This window comes from Fulmarus glacialis, unplaced genomic scaffold, assembly GCF_000690835.1.
Source record: "Fulmarus glacialis isolate BGI_N327 unplaced genomic scaffold, ASM69083v1 scaffold17600, whole genome shotgun sequence".
Lineage (NCBI taxonomy): Eukaryota > Metazoa > Chordata > Aves > Procellariiformes > Procellariidae > Fulmarus > Fulmarus glacialis.
This window is the reverse complement of record NW_009189808.1, coordinates 15,561-32,588: the sequence shown is the minus strand read 5'-3', so window position 1 is coordinate 32,588 and position 17,028 is coordinate 15,561. Positions and strand designations below refer to the sequence as shown.

At 40.1% G+C, this 17,028-nt stretch overlaps 1 protein-coding gene across 1 annotated transcript in view; it reads right to left on the bottom strand.

Moving 5' to 3' along the window:
- Positions 1–2,992: 2,992 nt before the first annotated feature.
- The window catches only part of AASS (aminoadipate-semialdehyde synthase), a 27,656-nt gene continuing 13,620 nt past the window's right edge, over positions 2,993–17,028 (bottom strand). Inside the window, exons 14-23 of the mRNA XM_009583503.1 lie at positions 14,893–15,022; positions 13,896–14,006; positions 12,473–12,581; positions 11,931–12,071; positions 9,853–10,020; positions 7,480–7,575; positions 5,457–5,572; positions 5,193–5,281; positions 4,688–4,864; positions 2,993–3,111 (exon numbers count right to left, since the gene is read on the bottom strand). Coding sequence (XP_009581798.1) covers positions 2,993–3,111; positions 4,688–4,864; positions 5,193–5,281; positions 5,457–5,572; positions 7,480–7,575; positions 9,853–10,020; positions 11,931–12,071; positions 12,473–12,581; positions 13,896–14,006; positions 14,893–15,022 — 1,256 coding nt within the window. The remainder of the gene's footprint in view (positions 3,112–4,687; positions 4,865–5,192; positions 5,282–5,456; positions 5,573–7,479; positions 7,576–9,852; positions 10,021–11,930; positions 12,072–12,472; positions 12,582–13,895; positions 14,007–14,892; positions 15,023–17,028) is intronic.

Genomic DNA, 17,028 nt, shown 5'->3' with positions numbered 1-17,028 from the left:
AGAATAAATTCCAAAATGAAAAAATAAGAGACACGCAGTGACAAACAATCTGTTCGTTGCAGCCTGATGTGAACAAACAGCTTAAGAGCCTTTCAGCCCAGGCAGTGATAGCAGGAACCAAACCACGTATTCAGCTGAGCAAGGCCCTCAAGCTGAGATAGACAGTGAGACACTAAGCTTTCATTTCTTCCTGGGGTACAGGGAGACATTATACATCTACTGTTCTATAGCTTTCCACTCAAGTAGTTGTCCTTGTGCCCAAGCAAAAAACGTGCTAAAAAAATTGCATCTCTTAAGATTATAGCTGAAGATGATGTCCAGGTACAGAGAGAGATATATATGTATATAAATATATATATATAGGTGTTAGATAGGGATGCTTAAACAATCCTTGAAGCGTCTTCTCGTGTGATTCTAGCAAGAAGTATGGAAAGGTATTTCATGTACATAGAGAAGCCCATGTGCAGACACCCTTTCAATATAAGCATCTATGTAAAAAAACAAATCCCATTCATGTACATCTCATTAGACTGTAAAGATGACATGACAATGAAACACAAGTTTTCAGATTTATTTTTCAAGCAATCTTGTGTATAAGATACAATTATCTTTCCAATAATATGCAAAGAGAACTGAGAAGTCTAATCTTCATACAAAAGCTGAGCAATAAATTCATTTAAGTCTAAACTTAGAAAATGAAAAGCAGCATTGCACTGGGAAACAGAAATATATTCTGATACAAAATGTTTCAAAAACAGTAGCAGTGTTTCTTGAAGAAAACACTCTGTAGTGCTCATTTTTTTTGTGCTCCAAAGCGATTCCATGCTTTTTAAAAATTCCAATTTTCTTTGCATACTGCATTTCCTAGGCAGAAAAGCAAGCAAGGTGCATGCATGTATACAGAATCACAACTCCATGGTTATGTATTTGTGGGGTAAAGGAGGGAACAGAGAATTCTCAGTGAAATCTTGGTCCCACCAAGCACTGAACTGGAAGGGACCCGCAGATACAAGCCTAATTTTAACCCTTTAATCTACCGGGGGAAGGAGGAGGCAGCAGAGGGCGGAACATTCACTGTAGGCTCCATCCTTACCCCAGCTGCACATACCAGCCATACAACAGACCAACAGCCTGTAGGGCCAGTGGGAAGCAAAGCAACTCAGCGGAGCCAGGATTTCATCCGATACTCAGAACATGCATGGCACTGTAACAGAATCCAAATTTGACAGTACAAAAGCATTCAGTGGTTCAGTATAAAAAGCCCTCCTCTTTGCCAATAATACTCTGCCCTTCATTATTCCTTCTCCCTTTGGCTCCTTTCACCCTCCTCTTTGTTGCAGTTGCTACTTCATTACATATGTACAAAGAAAATCCAAATCCTGAGTAGCAAAACTTGGAGATCAAAACTTCAGCTGTTGTTATGGCTGCTTTTCTTACTGGGCAGAGCAACACCTGGAATTCCAGCCCCTCGGGACCATGATAATCACACTATGCTTCTCAGGAGGTAAAAGGCTGTGTGTTTATCAGCAAAGTGCACTTGTGAGCAAAGTTGAAAGCAGACAGCTTCCAGCATCAGTATTCAGCTTTAGAAAAGGGGAGCTCCAGACAGTTGCACAGGTACCAGTGCAAATGGTATCTGCCCACAGCATTGCATCTCACAGGCCTAATTCGTGAAGTCTAAGCCGTGCTTGCATTGCAAGGCGGTGTAGAAATCCCTGAGCAAAAGCCACAGAAGCAGCCCTGAACTGGAAGGAAGCAACTGCTGTTTTGTCAGAGAGAAGCTGCACTCAGGCTAAAGTTCAATTCTAGGCTGATGCGGCTAAATTGCCGCTAAAGCCGGGCTGGCACGTCTGTGCAGCACAGCACTTAGCATCAAATGAGCCGGTACACTGGCAAACTCTCAACAGTCTAAAGTGGCACTGAGTAGCAGGGATAGGCTCCCAAATGAACGCTTCAAAAGCAGGATAGCAAAAGGACAGAAGCTAACTCAAAAAGTAGTGATTTAAACCTCTAAGCCTACTGCATTTCAAAGCTGCTTATATTACACAGTCTATTCCCTTTGTAACAGTACTTAACCTGGACGAGGCACACAGCGTAAGTGGAAAGAGTAAACGTCATTTGGAGCGGCTTCTAAGCACGTTAACTGTGTTGTATTTCAGAATGCCCTTCCTAGCTGCAGAGCTAAATGCTAATGTGCTCTCTTCACAGCACAAGGCAACACGTAACAGCAGGTATTTCAACATATCGCAGCTAGCTTCCACCCTGTAACGGGAAAGGGTATGGAGGGGAGGCTTGCTTTAAACTTCCTCCCTCCACCAATTAATTTAAGTTTACATTCATTCGAGAGAGATTTCAAAAATATTAAGATTAGATTTCAAATATTTAACAACTGAACATTTTCAAGATTTAACAGGATCTTATTTGCTAGTAGTGCATGATTTATAAACTATTTCTTGCATATTGTTATTGTGAAAACATTCACAAATACTGTTAAAAGGAAAGGGACATAAGACTTAAAATTGAAGTATCATTTTCATCTCTGTTATTCTGATAAATTATTTTTACCACATGAACAATCAAGCTTAATCAATGGAATTCATTAACCAGACTTTTCCACCATGAAAGAATCCACTAATAGATTTTTCTTTCAGCTTAAATTTGTCTCAGTAATAACTGTATACACTTAGAAGATAAACTCTATTAATCAATCAAAACCAAACCCCTCCCGAGATATTTTAGGAAAGATATAAGGAAAGATCTGATTGATGCTGAAACACATACATGAAAGCTTAACAGTTTTAAAAGGAAAATACCACAATTCATGCATCTGGGTATCTACAGTTTCTACATCAAAGCCAGGAGACCGGTTTTATGGAAGGAATCATTTGTGTATGAAACGGTAGGTACTGCCTTTAGCTGGTCCAAATTGAGATTCCTAAAGCGGGGGGAAAACCAAACAAAGCCAAAACCCGATTCAATCCACTGCTTCCAGTTACTGTTTGATAACGCTGTGAGTACTGTATACAATGCCTTCTGCCCGAACACGTTCAAGTATTGGTCCGTAAACGTTCTTTGTCAATGGTATAACCATACCTTTGGCATCTATTTCACCTGAGATAAAGGTAGGAAAAAAAAAGTGTTAAGTGCTGTACTGGGTTTACCCAGCAAAGCTGTGGCAGCGGGGCTGCGGAGCGGTCTCTGTGAGGAGCGGCCGGGGCTCCCCCGTGCCAGACACAGCTGCTTCCAGCCGGCTCCAACCCACCCACCGCAGGGCACGGCTGAGCCCCTCGGCCAAGATGGTGGAGCCTCTGGGAAAATGAATTTAAGAAAGGGCAAAATGCTGCACGGCAGTAAGGAGTGAGGAAAAAAGTGTGAGAAACAGCCCTGTGACACCAAGGTCAGAGAAGGAGGAAGGGAGGAGGTGCTCCAGGCACTGGAGCAGAGACTCCCCTGCACACCACGGAGAGACCACGATGGAGCAGGGGAAGTATGAGGAGGAAGGAGCAGCAGAGAGGAGCTGTAATGGACCAACCACAGGCCCCCATTCCCCATCCCCCTGCGCCGCTCGGGGCAGAGGGAAGAGGCTGAGGAATCAGGAATGGAGGAGTGAAGTTGAGTCTGGGAAAAAGAGGTGGGGGCAAAGGTGTTTTGTCTTTGTTTCTCACTATCCAAACCTATTTTTAATTGGCAATAAATTTTCCTCAAGTTGAATCTGTTTTGCCTGTGACAGTAACTGGTGAGTGATCTCCCTGTCTTTATCTCAACCCATGAGCTTTTTCATCTTATTTTCTCCCCCTGTCCTGCTGAGGAGGGGGAGAGAGCAGCTGGGTGGGTATCTGGCAGCCAGCGAAGGTCAACCCACCACAGGTAAAAATACCAATTTCCAATTATATACATTCTAATGTTTATATTTTTACATATATATATATATGCAGATTTATCAACCTTGGCATTATGTTCTCACACAGCAGTAGTACTGTATCAAAGAACACGGGGAAAAAAGTTTGAAATAGTAGCATACACAGCTTGAATTTAATTCATAGAGCTGTGAAACTGTGATTAGGTGAAAAGCATCTAAACTTCAAAAGTTTGGTTTTTTGGTTTTTTAAATTATAAAAAAGACCAAAATAAAAAACCCCAAACCCAAAGGTTTTGCTCATTTCAGTTAGCCAGGAAAATAATGAAGGTCTAAAGATTAAGAGCAAGCAAGGGGAAATCACATTATTTCATTAAACATGGTGACGACTAGGCAGAGTCTGCCTGTTTATATATACACATGATCAGGTAATATGCCCCAAGCCTCAAATTTGATCAATCTGGAAAGTAGCAATGGAAGTCACTAGTTTGTTCAGCACAGGTATATAGTAGCCTGCTTCACTGTGGCATCATCAATTGTAATTTATCATACCAAAGGTCCCCTCTCCACCAGTGAAACACTTAAGACTAAATTACTAAAAACCTCTATAGATGAAGAAGTTAAGAAGAAATGTCACTGAAACATCCAAACATGCAGATTAAAAATTCCTGTAAAGACAACAGGAAAAGTTTGATTAAATTAAAAAAAAACCAAAACAAAACAAAACCAAAAAACATATATACACTTCAGAAACACTACACATCTGCTTTCTACAGGCAGGAAGATCCAGAGTGAAGAAATACTGTTGCTGAAGCTTGAAGAGTCACTTACCATCTAGAACCATCTTAGCAGCAATAGCTGTGGGGTATCCTACTGTTTTAGCCATTGCAGAGTATCCTTTGTTATCACCATAGACAACCAGATCAATAAATTTGTCTTCCAAATGACCAGAAGGATGCCTGAGACCTATTTCATTTCTCATAACAATCATATCTCTCTCTCCAGTGCCTAAGAGAAAAGCACACAAACTATTCATTACTTGTATTTCAATTACATCAAGATGAGGTTCCTGACAAGCAAGGCACTATGCATACACAGCACGTATATCAGGGAAGTGACTTAAGATAGGGACTATTAGGGAGGACAGAATATTAAGATGAAACTAAAAACAGGGAAAGAAAAGAATAAATTGGGGGAGTAGAGAACATCACGAGACATTAAAAAACGTCACATGAAGGTTTTTTAATGAAGGTGAACAAACTAATCTAATTAAGGCTGATAAGAGATATTGACTTGTTCCACTCAAAGCCATGAAAAAGAAGAATTTTTCACATACCAAAGGGCAGCTTCAGCTCCATGTGCTTTGCAAGAGCCCCCACAATGGAATCTGCTGCTGGAACTGGTTCATCTCCCAATAAACCTAGCCTGGCAGAAGAAATGAGACAGACTTATACCATTGCCTATCAACAGCTTAGTCTCAGTTTTGTAATTTCCAGCTTGTTCAGCATACCACTTTAGCAGTCTCAACATGGACCAAAATGGGGAGAATTGCAAACCTTTTTTTTTTTTAAAACCTTTAAAAATCACTGGAACATTTTACCATTCCACTGCCTCCAGCTGACTTTTGTCCTTTTCCAGTTTGCTAAATACAGCTTCTTTAAGAAGATGGTACTCAGCAGGCGGCTTAATTCCAACCAGTTTGCACATGAGCTCTTTCTATATTAAAAAAAAAAGAAAAAAGTTCCTGAAGGCCTGACATCTGTTCCCACTCCTTTTCAGTCAAGGTTTTGAGAACACACTGCTCCACCAAGCTCAGTTAATACCCAGGACTTCTGAGAAGACAGTTTATGCGTACAGAGAAAGTGAGATAGTTTGAGATTCACAACAAGTGAGAATAGGGGTCATCTTTTCCTAAATCACTTTGTACCCCACCACTCAGCTGATTCCCCCTACTTTTTAGTCTTATCCCTTCCTCTGGCAGTGATGAAAGAACATAGAAATCTGCATAAACAAGGAACACTGGAAGGATGTTAGGGTGAAAGAGAAGCCACCTGGAGACAGCCAGAGAGTCAGGAACTTAAGGATATCTTTCAGCTGGTCTAGAAATGGAAAATGTCCCTTTCAAAAGGAAGGAAACAGACTGATGAGATGAACAAGGCTCTGGCAATCCTGGGAATATTACCAAAAGGCTTTCTGAAGATTTTTGTGCGTATCTGAAGGCCATTTTGTGCTATCTAGATGCTAATTATTGCTTGCTTCATTCACAGCAAGACGGATAATAAATGGAGCTATGAACAAGATCCGAAGCAAGCAAGAACCGGAGAGTCTGTTTAGAAGCCCAGGTTAGCCTATCTCCTCTGCTTCCCAGGCAGAGTAGATAAAGGGAAGTACTAAGATGTAACAACATTGCTGAGACAAGGTTCGCAATGAGACTAATGAGTTTATAATTATTTTCACAGATTACATGACACTGTATACTTATTCATTGAGGCTAGAAGGACTAGAAATTCTAGCCATCTTTGCAAAGAAAACTTGAAGATATCAACCTTAAAATTGAGAGTGGACAAAAATAATCTCAAAAAAATAAAAGTAATTCCCATAAGGCAGCCCAAAAACTCCTGGAGTTTGGGAAGATGAGCAGTGCCATATGTTAGTCAGAGACAAGCAAGACTGGGCCTCTTTACCTTGTGCTTTCTTGGTTTTAAGAATACTCAACACATTCTTAACTTGAAATAATGGCATCATCAGAAAAATACTGTGCTCTCCTCAGACCATCACACAGCATAAGCCTGGTGCCTTTTTCCAGATTAATGCTGATAAAAGCACAAGGAAGGAAACAGGAGACAGATCTGAATTTTGTTCATCTGAGTAATAAACAAAGTTACTCTCTCAGGGGTTTGCAAAGTGGAAGAAAAATTTCTCACAAGACAAACAGACCTGACAAGTAGTAAACTGTTTGTCAGTTCAGCTCTCTTTACACCATACCGAAATATGAAATTCCCTGCTTTGCCCACAGAGACAACCAAAACGTTGATTGTCAAACCTAACAGCAGCACATCATAGGAGTCATATCTTGGCTGAGATTAAGATGAAGTGAGGCATCAGTAAGCAAAAGAGAAAAGCAGCATAACAGAAGACAAAAAAAATGTTTGTACAGAGTTTTAACAGAAAAAAAGATTTTAATATACTCATTTAGGCATGATCTCTTACTTCTAGATGCCCTAAAAAATACTTTTACACTGAAGATCACGGGCTAGTACCAATATGGACAGCACGAACTCACAGCACTGAGGGCTGGATTCTGACTAACAGAAAATTTAAGATAATTCATAAAAATATCCTACTTGAAGCAGGAGTACCACCAGCACTCAAGTCAGCCGTGGCTTTGTCTAGCTGAGTCCTGAAAGTCTCCAGTGTCAGAGACTCCAGAGTCTCTCTGGGGAACCTCTTCCAGCACTGTATTACATTCTTGCTGAAGAAAAACTTCCTAATTTCCATGAACAAAAAGCAGAGAAGACCAGGATGCAACAGAAGATTCCCATTGCTAAGCATACCCAAGCCCAGCAATAAGAAAAACATTAATAAAACAGAGGAAACAAGGCAGAGTAATCAGAGTAACTCACCCAGGTTAGAGGTGGCGTGGCTGAGCTTAGCAAAGGATAAGGATCTGGGTTAATTAATCCTAGTTTTACAAAGCCTCCCATAGTTTTGGAGTATCCCTGAAATAAAGGAATAACATGGTTACAAATAATAATCACTTGAAACTGAGGTGAGTATTTCTCCTTGGTTTGAACGTAGTGGTGGACACAACCATGGTAGTGTTAAGCATTATTCCCATGGGAAGACAGCCACAGAAACACGATGCCAGTGGGGTTACTGCTACAGAGCAGTACTTTCCCCAACCCCTCTCCCAGCCTCCCCCTACTTTTTCAATACCCTGTTTAATGACTTATTCTGCCATCAATACTTCCATGGCAAGTAGCATTGGTTCATGAGATCAAAGGGCTAAGCTGGCCAGCACCAGTTCAAACTCCAGCACGTCATTACAGATGGGGTTTTATCAGCCAGCTGGCCCATCAACAAACTACTGAATACAGAGAGCCCAACGCTGAACTCAGCTCACCCCAATTTTACACCAGTGTGATTGTATGGATGTCAGATAAACTGATTTTAAAGATAAGAATCCTGTGTATTTGTATCTTTCCTTCAGGAATATCAGAGAGACAACCAGGACAGCAGTGGAACGGTATTTAAAAGGAACTGCAAAGGCTGCAATAGGCTGCACGATAAAAGAACTCTCGACTGGTTTCTGCTTATTTTTGTTTATATCCCGTTAACACTCCCACACAGCTGCTGGATACCTGAAAACACTTACATGCCAGTGACTAGAAACACTGTAAAAAAGCAGAATGGTGGACATAAAGCACCCTGAAAGAGGGCTAATTATAATCAGCTCCACGAGGGCTAGGTTATCAGCTCAGATGGCCTTCCAATGAGATCCTTCTGTGACACCTCTTTTCCAACTGACTGCATTAGCTATCTGAACTTCATCTATAAAAGGCACTCTGAGGAGATGTTAGCCGCCTCACAGAACAGATTGCTTTCTGCTCTGCAACAAAGCAGCATGCACGAAGGGCTAACATTAATGTCTGCCCTGCTCAGCACTATGTTCTGGCGTGTAGGTACCACACAGGTAGAGGTATGGCAAGCTCTTCCACGCAACCCTACCAACATCATCCCAATCCAAAGTGATGAACCTACTTTGAGGGCTAAGAAAACAGCACTAACTACAGAAACATCGTTCTCGCAGCACACTGATAACAACTCTTCATGTCACCCTGACATTTTTGCTTTTCCTTGTGCTAACACTTACACAAAAGAAGAAAATTTTACCAGGCACCAAATGGAAGAGTAGATACTGTCATAATAAGACTTCATGACGAGATAGATGCCTTTCACATATTTTTAGCTTCTGAACAAGAGATCGTATCTAGACTGACAAAAAGAGAGCTTTTGCAATTTGTAACCCTTATTCCCCCACATTGGCCTTCCATCTTCTTTTGCTAAGCAAGTCTCCCTCCTTCCCAGAAATAAAGAAAAAATCCTGTTGTACTGCAACAGAGGAATTAAGAGGGAAAGGACATACACATTCCTCAAGCCATGTACAAAACAACAAAAACTTAAACCTTGACATGAACCTTAACTCAATAGACGTATCACAACATCCATAAAAGCTTTTTCAAACCTTCAATATGGTTTTAGGTTTATTCTTTCGGAATGTATATTGACCAACAAAATAATAAAAAAAGAAATTTGAAAGAAAAAATATTATGTTTTGATTCTGCTTTGTGCACCTAACAAATGAAAGGAAAAGAGTCTATCAGTTAGAAGGAAAACACATTTATCTCTTAACATTTTACTTAACTGACCAAAATGTTAAAGCTGCTCAAATTCAAGATTTGAATGAAAAACTTTCTCAGTTTGATGGAAAAACATATTTTTTCTGTAAGATTTTTACATTATGTTTTCCAAAGGAATATAAGCAACAAACTGCAAGTTCAAATTTTTATCAACTTTAAGAGAATAGATCAATTCTTAAAAATACGTAACAGCAACACATATCACACAAACCCATCAGATTTATTTAATTTTTCTTAAATCTTCTATTGATCTGATACTAAATACAGAGCCAGAGTTAAAAAGAACCACAGATACAGACTATGCAAGCCAACTGACCTAAAACCTAAACCTATGCTGCCTAAAACAAGTAAAATTATTTTTCTGGTTTGCAACAAACACCTGTTAAATAAACCAAGTAAATCTACATTAAAAAATGTGAGAAGTGCTTTCAGTTATCAACTGGGATAGTGCAGAGCTCATAAATACCAAGTACACCGCTATAAAAGGCTGACTTTTAAATACACAGTTTTCTTGAAATGACAACATTCATCTCTTGAGGAAAACAATAATTAATAATAACAACAACAACAACTTACTTTGTATCTTAAGGTGCCTCTCAACAAAGTGTGAGCTGTCTGAATACCATATGGCTCAGCATATTTTGTACTGTCTCTGTTAGGAAAACCTTCGAGATTTAATCCTGGGAAAAAATCCATCGGAGTAACAGAATCAAGTAATGCTCCTCCAGCTGGAATATTGATAATCTGAATTTTGTGAAAGAACAGGAATATTATTTCGGTGCAGTGTTATTTAATTTATTTTACAACAGAAAAGATGAAATATGCTCAAAATAGGAACAATATGCTTAGTGTTTCTGGTGCAAACAAAGGTCCAATCTAAATAAAGCAGTTGCACAAGCCATTTAAGCATATTCTGTGATGGAGGCGCATGCACTATGTCAGCCATTACTAATCAAAGTGCTAAAACAAGCCACATCCTTCTCACACACACTGTTTTTTATATTAAAGTGGCAGGTTCCCATTTCACTTACATTAGTGTAATTTTGGAGCACCTCCCCAAACTACACCAGTGTGACAGGAGATTCTGCCCACTGGCTCCCTGCTTTTTCGTCAATTTTTTTATTCTCTTTTTTTATGGGGGAGAAGAAGGCAAATGTAAAGAGAAGGATGGGGCTTTGCTTCTTTTTTTTTTTTAAAGATTAAAATAAATCAGGTGATATCACACTGATATACAATTGCTGCCCATGTGTATCTTTACTTGCAGCTACAAAGCACAGAGAGAATGCACCATTGAAGAAAAACAAAATAAGGTTGACTAGTTCTATTATCACTCCCAACCAAAGCCTTGAACCCTGCTTCCTTCAGGCAACCGATGCACAGATCGGCTATGCAGTGTCAATACAAACTCATTTTGTGACTTCTGAGCAAAGGGGCGAGGTTTCCCTTTAGAAGAAAGACTAAAGCAACAAAGTCTGCAGCAATGCCAGAAGATCTTAATGTGATTGTCAGGAAACACACTACTGTGGAAGAATCCTGCATAACAGTTAAAGACAGATAAGGATTTAGTGGCAAGGAGGACAAATTGCACAATTTACTGACAAGCTCGCATAGTGCTCTCATAATGAATCATTCATGTGCATGATCTAATTTTTCCTAGCAATGGGTGAACCAGGTCAGAATTAAGTAAGAAACATTTTCACATTCTCCAAGAGACCCTTTCATCTGAAACTTGTAACTATGTGTTGTTGCTTTTTAAATAATGATCCAATGTACAATCCCTGAATTTTTCCTTTCTTACTGCAATAAGAACACTAGAGCACCAAAATGTCAGGATAAAACATCTCAAAAGATTTCTCAGTTTTGCAGATCAAAAAGTTTAGACAATTAGCTAAACTTTACAGTGGTTATACAAGGCAGTCTCCTTGACATTTGAAGAGCCCCTGCTCAGTAACTACTCTGAGCAAGTGGGAGTGATCCAACAGATAGGACTGGAAAGCAGAAATGTGATAATGGCTTGCAATAGCTTTGCACAAATCAGTTATGATCTTCCCATAAAACAGATGCAGTGGCATTTGCTAGGTTAAGTCTACTCTAATGACTCCTGCACAAACAGCAAAACAGAGCTTATATAAAACACATCAGGAAACACTGTACACTTTCACAAAACCCACTCAGTAGGTTATTGGTATTACAGATTGCACCAAAAGAAAAAAATCCAGAGTTCTGCTATACACTGTGCAATTACAGAATGAAGCTGTTTGGTTTACAAACATGACTAGACAGAAAAGCAAGTAGAAGGATGCACTCTCACCTTTGTTTGACTTACAGAGCCAAAGACAGGGCAATTATGTGGCAAAAGCAACACACAACAGGGATGGAAGCTGAACCCAGAACACCAACTTCGATCCAGCGCTTTAGTCATTAGAACACGCTCCTTCTTTACAATCAGTTTCCATATAGTAAGAATTAAGCTGACAGCAGCCAGGCACCATCATGCTCCAAACATAGGATTAAGTGATGTATACAACTTGCTTAGGCAACTGACTGTCACTGGCTTGAAAGTAAACACAGCACCTTACAAATTCCAATTCCCTCCTTAGCCCAATACCACCTTCTTTGTCTGGCTTTAAATGGAAATGTTGTGATTACTTCACCTCTCCTTTTTTTAAATACGTAGCAGATTGAACTGTATTCAGCAACACTCCTTGTGGGCTCCAGCTGAACTTGTACCTCAGAGGATTGTCAGAGTGCTCTGGAGCTGGTAGGCCACCGCAGAAAGAAGTGTAGGATACAACCTGTCAGATTTATCCACATGAAAGAAACAATGAAGAGAAGACAGACCAGGATGCAAACAGTACAGAGCTACCCTGCAGAATCCCCCTTAGTTCTTAAACTTTCTGTTCGTTATCCCCCAACTACAGTGGACAGGGGAAACCAAAAGAATTTCACTGAGCAACAGTGTCAAGCTGTCACACTGCAGGCACTGTCCATAAAAGGGGAGGAAACCAAAACATACACTGGGGCAAAGCCATCTTAGTTGATGGTCTCACCAATTGAATTAATTGGCACCAAATTCCAAGCATCAGAAAAAGTAAGGTGTCTACAGTCCGTTACACATCAATGACATGCCCAAAAACTGTGTGGTCTTAAAGGAACAACTTTACTAATAAAATCTTGGCAGAACTGCCAACCTTACCGTAGCACCAACTTCTTTCGCCTTGTCAATACATTCCATCGCCAACATATGGTCAAGACCAGGATCCAAACCCATTTCACTGATAACTGTAATACCAGCAGCTTCTACGCTAAAAATAACAGAAATGCAGAGCTGTCAGAATATTCACCATTACTGGCCTTTTATTCAGGAAATCTGTCCAACAAAGGCCCAGTGAACTTTCCGCAACACAGTAAATTCTGGGCTCTATCTGCAGCTTGTGGAAAAAAACAGAAGCAGATGTTAAAATCTGAACAGTGACAATTGTCTAAAAGTCATTCTAGCCTTGGTTTCTCTTACTTTGCTGCAACATCTACGGACTGGTGGAAAAAGAAATTCCTACCAGGGGCTCCATATCCCACATTCTCCTGGACAGTGCTATAATGCAGGAAGGTAGTAATGCAGAGGACAGCACAGAGCTAGTCATAATTGCCCTAAACAGCTCCCGCGGGGGAGAGAGATTGAAAGGCCTACTTTCCCAAATTACAGGCTTTTGGGTTTTCTTTTTTTAGCAGTTGCCTACACTCCCAGAGCAGCTCACTTATCACCACAAACTGAGGTGATTTATTTTATTTTCAAAATCACTTTGTGTTTTGACAAATGAAAAGTGTCTTTTTTTTTTTTGAGAGCGTGATATGACCTCTTAGCATCACAGCAAGAAGGGGAGGAGAGGCCCCTAAACCTCCCTCATTGTCTGCAACACTGGTTCTCTACCTGTCTAGCTATCTCTGGTTTATCTTTTGTACAGACGCAGCATGTACAATTTTCATCTCACCTACTTGAATTCACTTCAGAGTTTCCAGTACTGTGATTGAGAGGAGCACCTTAGATGAAGCTCCATGCCCAAACCAACTTCCAATTGTATAATAAGTAGAACAACAGAAACATTAGAATAGTTAGAACTGTCACCAATTTGAAACTAACATAGTGGGCCTATCCAAAAGAAGGTGGCAGCATGAAGGAGGATGTTACTGTAGATAAGCCAAGAATGAGTTTTTATTAGGGAATGCGAAGGATGACAAATAAGCTTGCTGTCACTGGTAGAACAGGACAGCCCAGCTGCTCAGCTTGAATATCAGCCCAGCTGAAACATCCTAACAGGTTTGAGGGGAGAGGGGAAGGCACATTAACATGGAATAAGATGGGGCATACAGAAAAGTACATTCCAGTGTTTAGAGCACTAGTCTGACCAGACTGGGGTATGCACTCATTTCTCCACTCTGCCATAGCCTCCACATGCAACTCTGGGGAAAGGTACTTAGTCCTCCATCATAGAAATGGAAGGAGAAAGAACGCAGAAAACAGTAATTGACAATAAGTGTTGCAGGTGTAACAGACTGCAAAATATTCAGATAATGCATTAAAGAAGGAAGCAACACCAAGGAGATGCTACTCTCATACCTACCTGTCCTGGAGTTCTTTCATAGCTGGTGTTAAGTAGCTGGCTGTTACCAAGTTCACTTTGTTGTCAATACATTTCTTGGCAACCAAAGGATGTGCTGAATAAGGTAGCAAACTACAAATGAAGGAGAATTATGCAACATCAAAATCCAACCAGTTACTTATGCTGTCACTGGAAAGACACTCACAAATGTTTTTTGTATGCCTACAAAAGAGCTCAAGTAAATGCAACAGACATACCTGCCTTGCCCTGAGCAGTTTCATATGTACATAAGTGAAATGCTACCCTATCAGAAGAGCATTGTTGTATGCACTCAGAACGGGGCACAGGACAATAGGGGAGTCCTTCTTTAGACAGCATTTTTTGTCACACTTCTCTTTGTAAAAATCAAACCAACCACTGACCTCTTTTCAAGGCCACCTTCTAAACAGGCATGCTGGAGGTTTAGAAGATACAAAACTGTAAAACCATCCTTGAGAAAGCTTGCATTGCAATGATCTTGTTGAAGTACTTTGTGAAAAGCATGCTCTACATGGAAAGGAAACAACATTCATGACATCTGTGGCAAAAGGGACAAATCGGCAAGGACTATGAAGTCACTTCCTCCCCTGTTTCAATACCTGGAAAGAGATCTTTCTTAACAGGAAATTCAGGAGAAATGACCAAGATGTCAGAATTTTGACTCCTCTTGCAAACATGTAAATTTGATCCCAGGAACACATACACAGATGGACGCAACAGGTCCCTCACACTAAGAAGGCTGTCTATGTAATTGGTGAACACTTCCAAAGAGATGCTGCAGTCAAAGCCCCTTTGAAAGTCCTGATGCCCTGCTACGTGAGAAGGCAGTGGCTAGTTACAACTATTTACATACATAAATATGACCCCAGTTCTTGGGCATTAAAAAAAAAGTTACCATGTTGATTTAGATCAGTGAACTAGGAGAAAGAAGCAGCATGACTTAGGGTTGAGCCTATCATGTTTTACACAGAATTCTGACCTGATCACAAGGTCGTGTTTCTTCACCAAAGAGGACAGCTTTTCCTCATGCTTAATGACATCCATATGAACTGAAGTAACGTTGCTGTATTTTTTCGTCAGTTGTTCAAGTTGTTCCTTCATGACAGATGCTGTTTTAAAAGTAAAACACATCAACTGTTACCTAAAGATGAAGTGCAAAGCACTCCCATGCATAATTGTGCTTTACACACACCTCCTTCTTCCCAAAGAGAAACAGTTGCATGGATGTTTTCCTTCACTAACAGTTGAAGAGAAATCAGGCATAAAGCACCTTACTTCCCCAAAAGTAGTGAATTTCATTATCAATTGCCAATGTCAAGCCATAGCAGCTATAACTCAAGAACAAGAATCTACAAAAAATACTTACTCTCAAAGGTAAAGAACCACTCACTGCTGCTAAATTGTGTAATGAGAACAGACTTGTAACCAATTAGCAACTTTGTGGGTGTACTTAAAATTAACAAAAGTTTTAACTGCAGTTTTCCTATCAGCAGACTAGGTCAACACAAAATATTTATGCAAAACTAGAAGTCATCTCCCTTCTTTTCCACTCTATGAAGAAGTAGGTCTAGAACATGAGACTGTTAAACCTATCTTTGTGCAGTAGGACAATGCAGAACCCACTGGCTCGCCTGCATCACGTGCACGTGTCCTGCCACCATGGTTTTCTACAGCAGCACTGTCTACATTTGCCAGGTAACTGAGCACCCACACGGTGGGAAAACAGACAAACTAAACAGAAAGAAGCACACATTCACACCCAAGTGTTTTTTAGAGAGAGGGAAAAAAGTGTGCTGAATGAATGTATCTCTTATGCAGAAATGTGTCACAAAAGTGTCATTAACTAGTTACAAAAACCCATTATTATAGGGTAGGGAGGGTTGTGATCCACCCCAAAAGCATACTCCCATGTGTTTAACTCTGACTCCTCATAAAAACCTGTGGCAAGGTATATTCTAGGTTTTAAAAAACATACATACTGGAGGTTCAGTCTTTGATATCTCAGACGAACATCTGCCACTCTTTGCTAAGTGTCGAAAAGTACTGAAAAAGACATTACAAAGTTTTCAGAGAACAAGTGACCAAACCACTGATGGAAGGATAAAAGCAGATTCTTTTGGAATCCTCAGAAATGCACTGTTATCTTGGATCTAGAAGCAGATCAATTAAAGAAAGTGTTTGAGGGTGAAGAATGCAAATAACAGTCACACAAGAGGGGCACTTGGATGTGTATGTTCAGGCTCGAGAAAAGTTTTAGAGAAAGATCACAAGAAAGTAGCAAAAGCTGTAGTAAACATTTTTATTGATATACGAGAGGTGGCTCATCTTAACTAGAACAATAATCCTACCACACAAGGTCTGGGAAAAATAAAATAAGGATGACCAGCAGAAAAATATAACAACAGCTCTACTATGCCCAGTCAAAAGTACCACTAGCCCATTCAGGCAGACCAGTTTTTTTTTTTTTTGGAGATAGAGTATTAGTGGAAAAACTGTTAGGGATAGGGATCGGACAAATGAAAAACTTTAAAAAAGAGAGAAAGAGAACAAAAGTTGGAGTAATGAGTAGGAACTCAATGACATCCCACATACAGCACTATGAAATCAAGCAGCAATTTTTCTTTTCCTTATTTATTTGATGGACAATCACACAATAGACTTGATCTTCATGCTTTGACTTGGGGAGGACATCACCCCTTGGGTCTACCAACCCTTACTTAAATGAGTCATCCAGTGGTCTGCTTGGCAGAACAAGGTGTAGGAGAAAACTAGAATGCCAGAAACTCACATCATGGTCCTAGATGTATTAAATACTATTGGCATTCATGATCTCATCAATTTGCTGGAGAAGCACTGCACAACTAGAATGATGGGGGGGAGGGGGGGGCGGAAAATTGCCTACCCCTAAAAGTGCTTTTCCTTGCAGGTTTACAACCTCATGTGAAACAGAATAACTAAATAGCATTGAAACAGGCAGAGGTTTTGTTCTTGCTTTGACTTTCACACAGAAATACAGAAAAGGCATGCCTGGTGCTTCCCAATTTAATGAAATATTGTGTTGCACTGACTCTTGAGGGAAGATTGCAACAGAAAAATCGTATGTCCAATGTGTTTT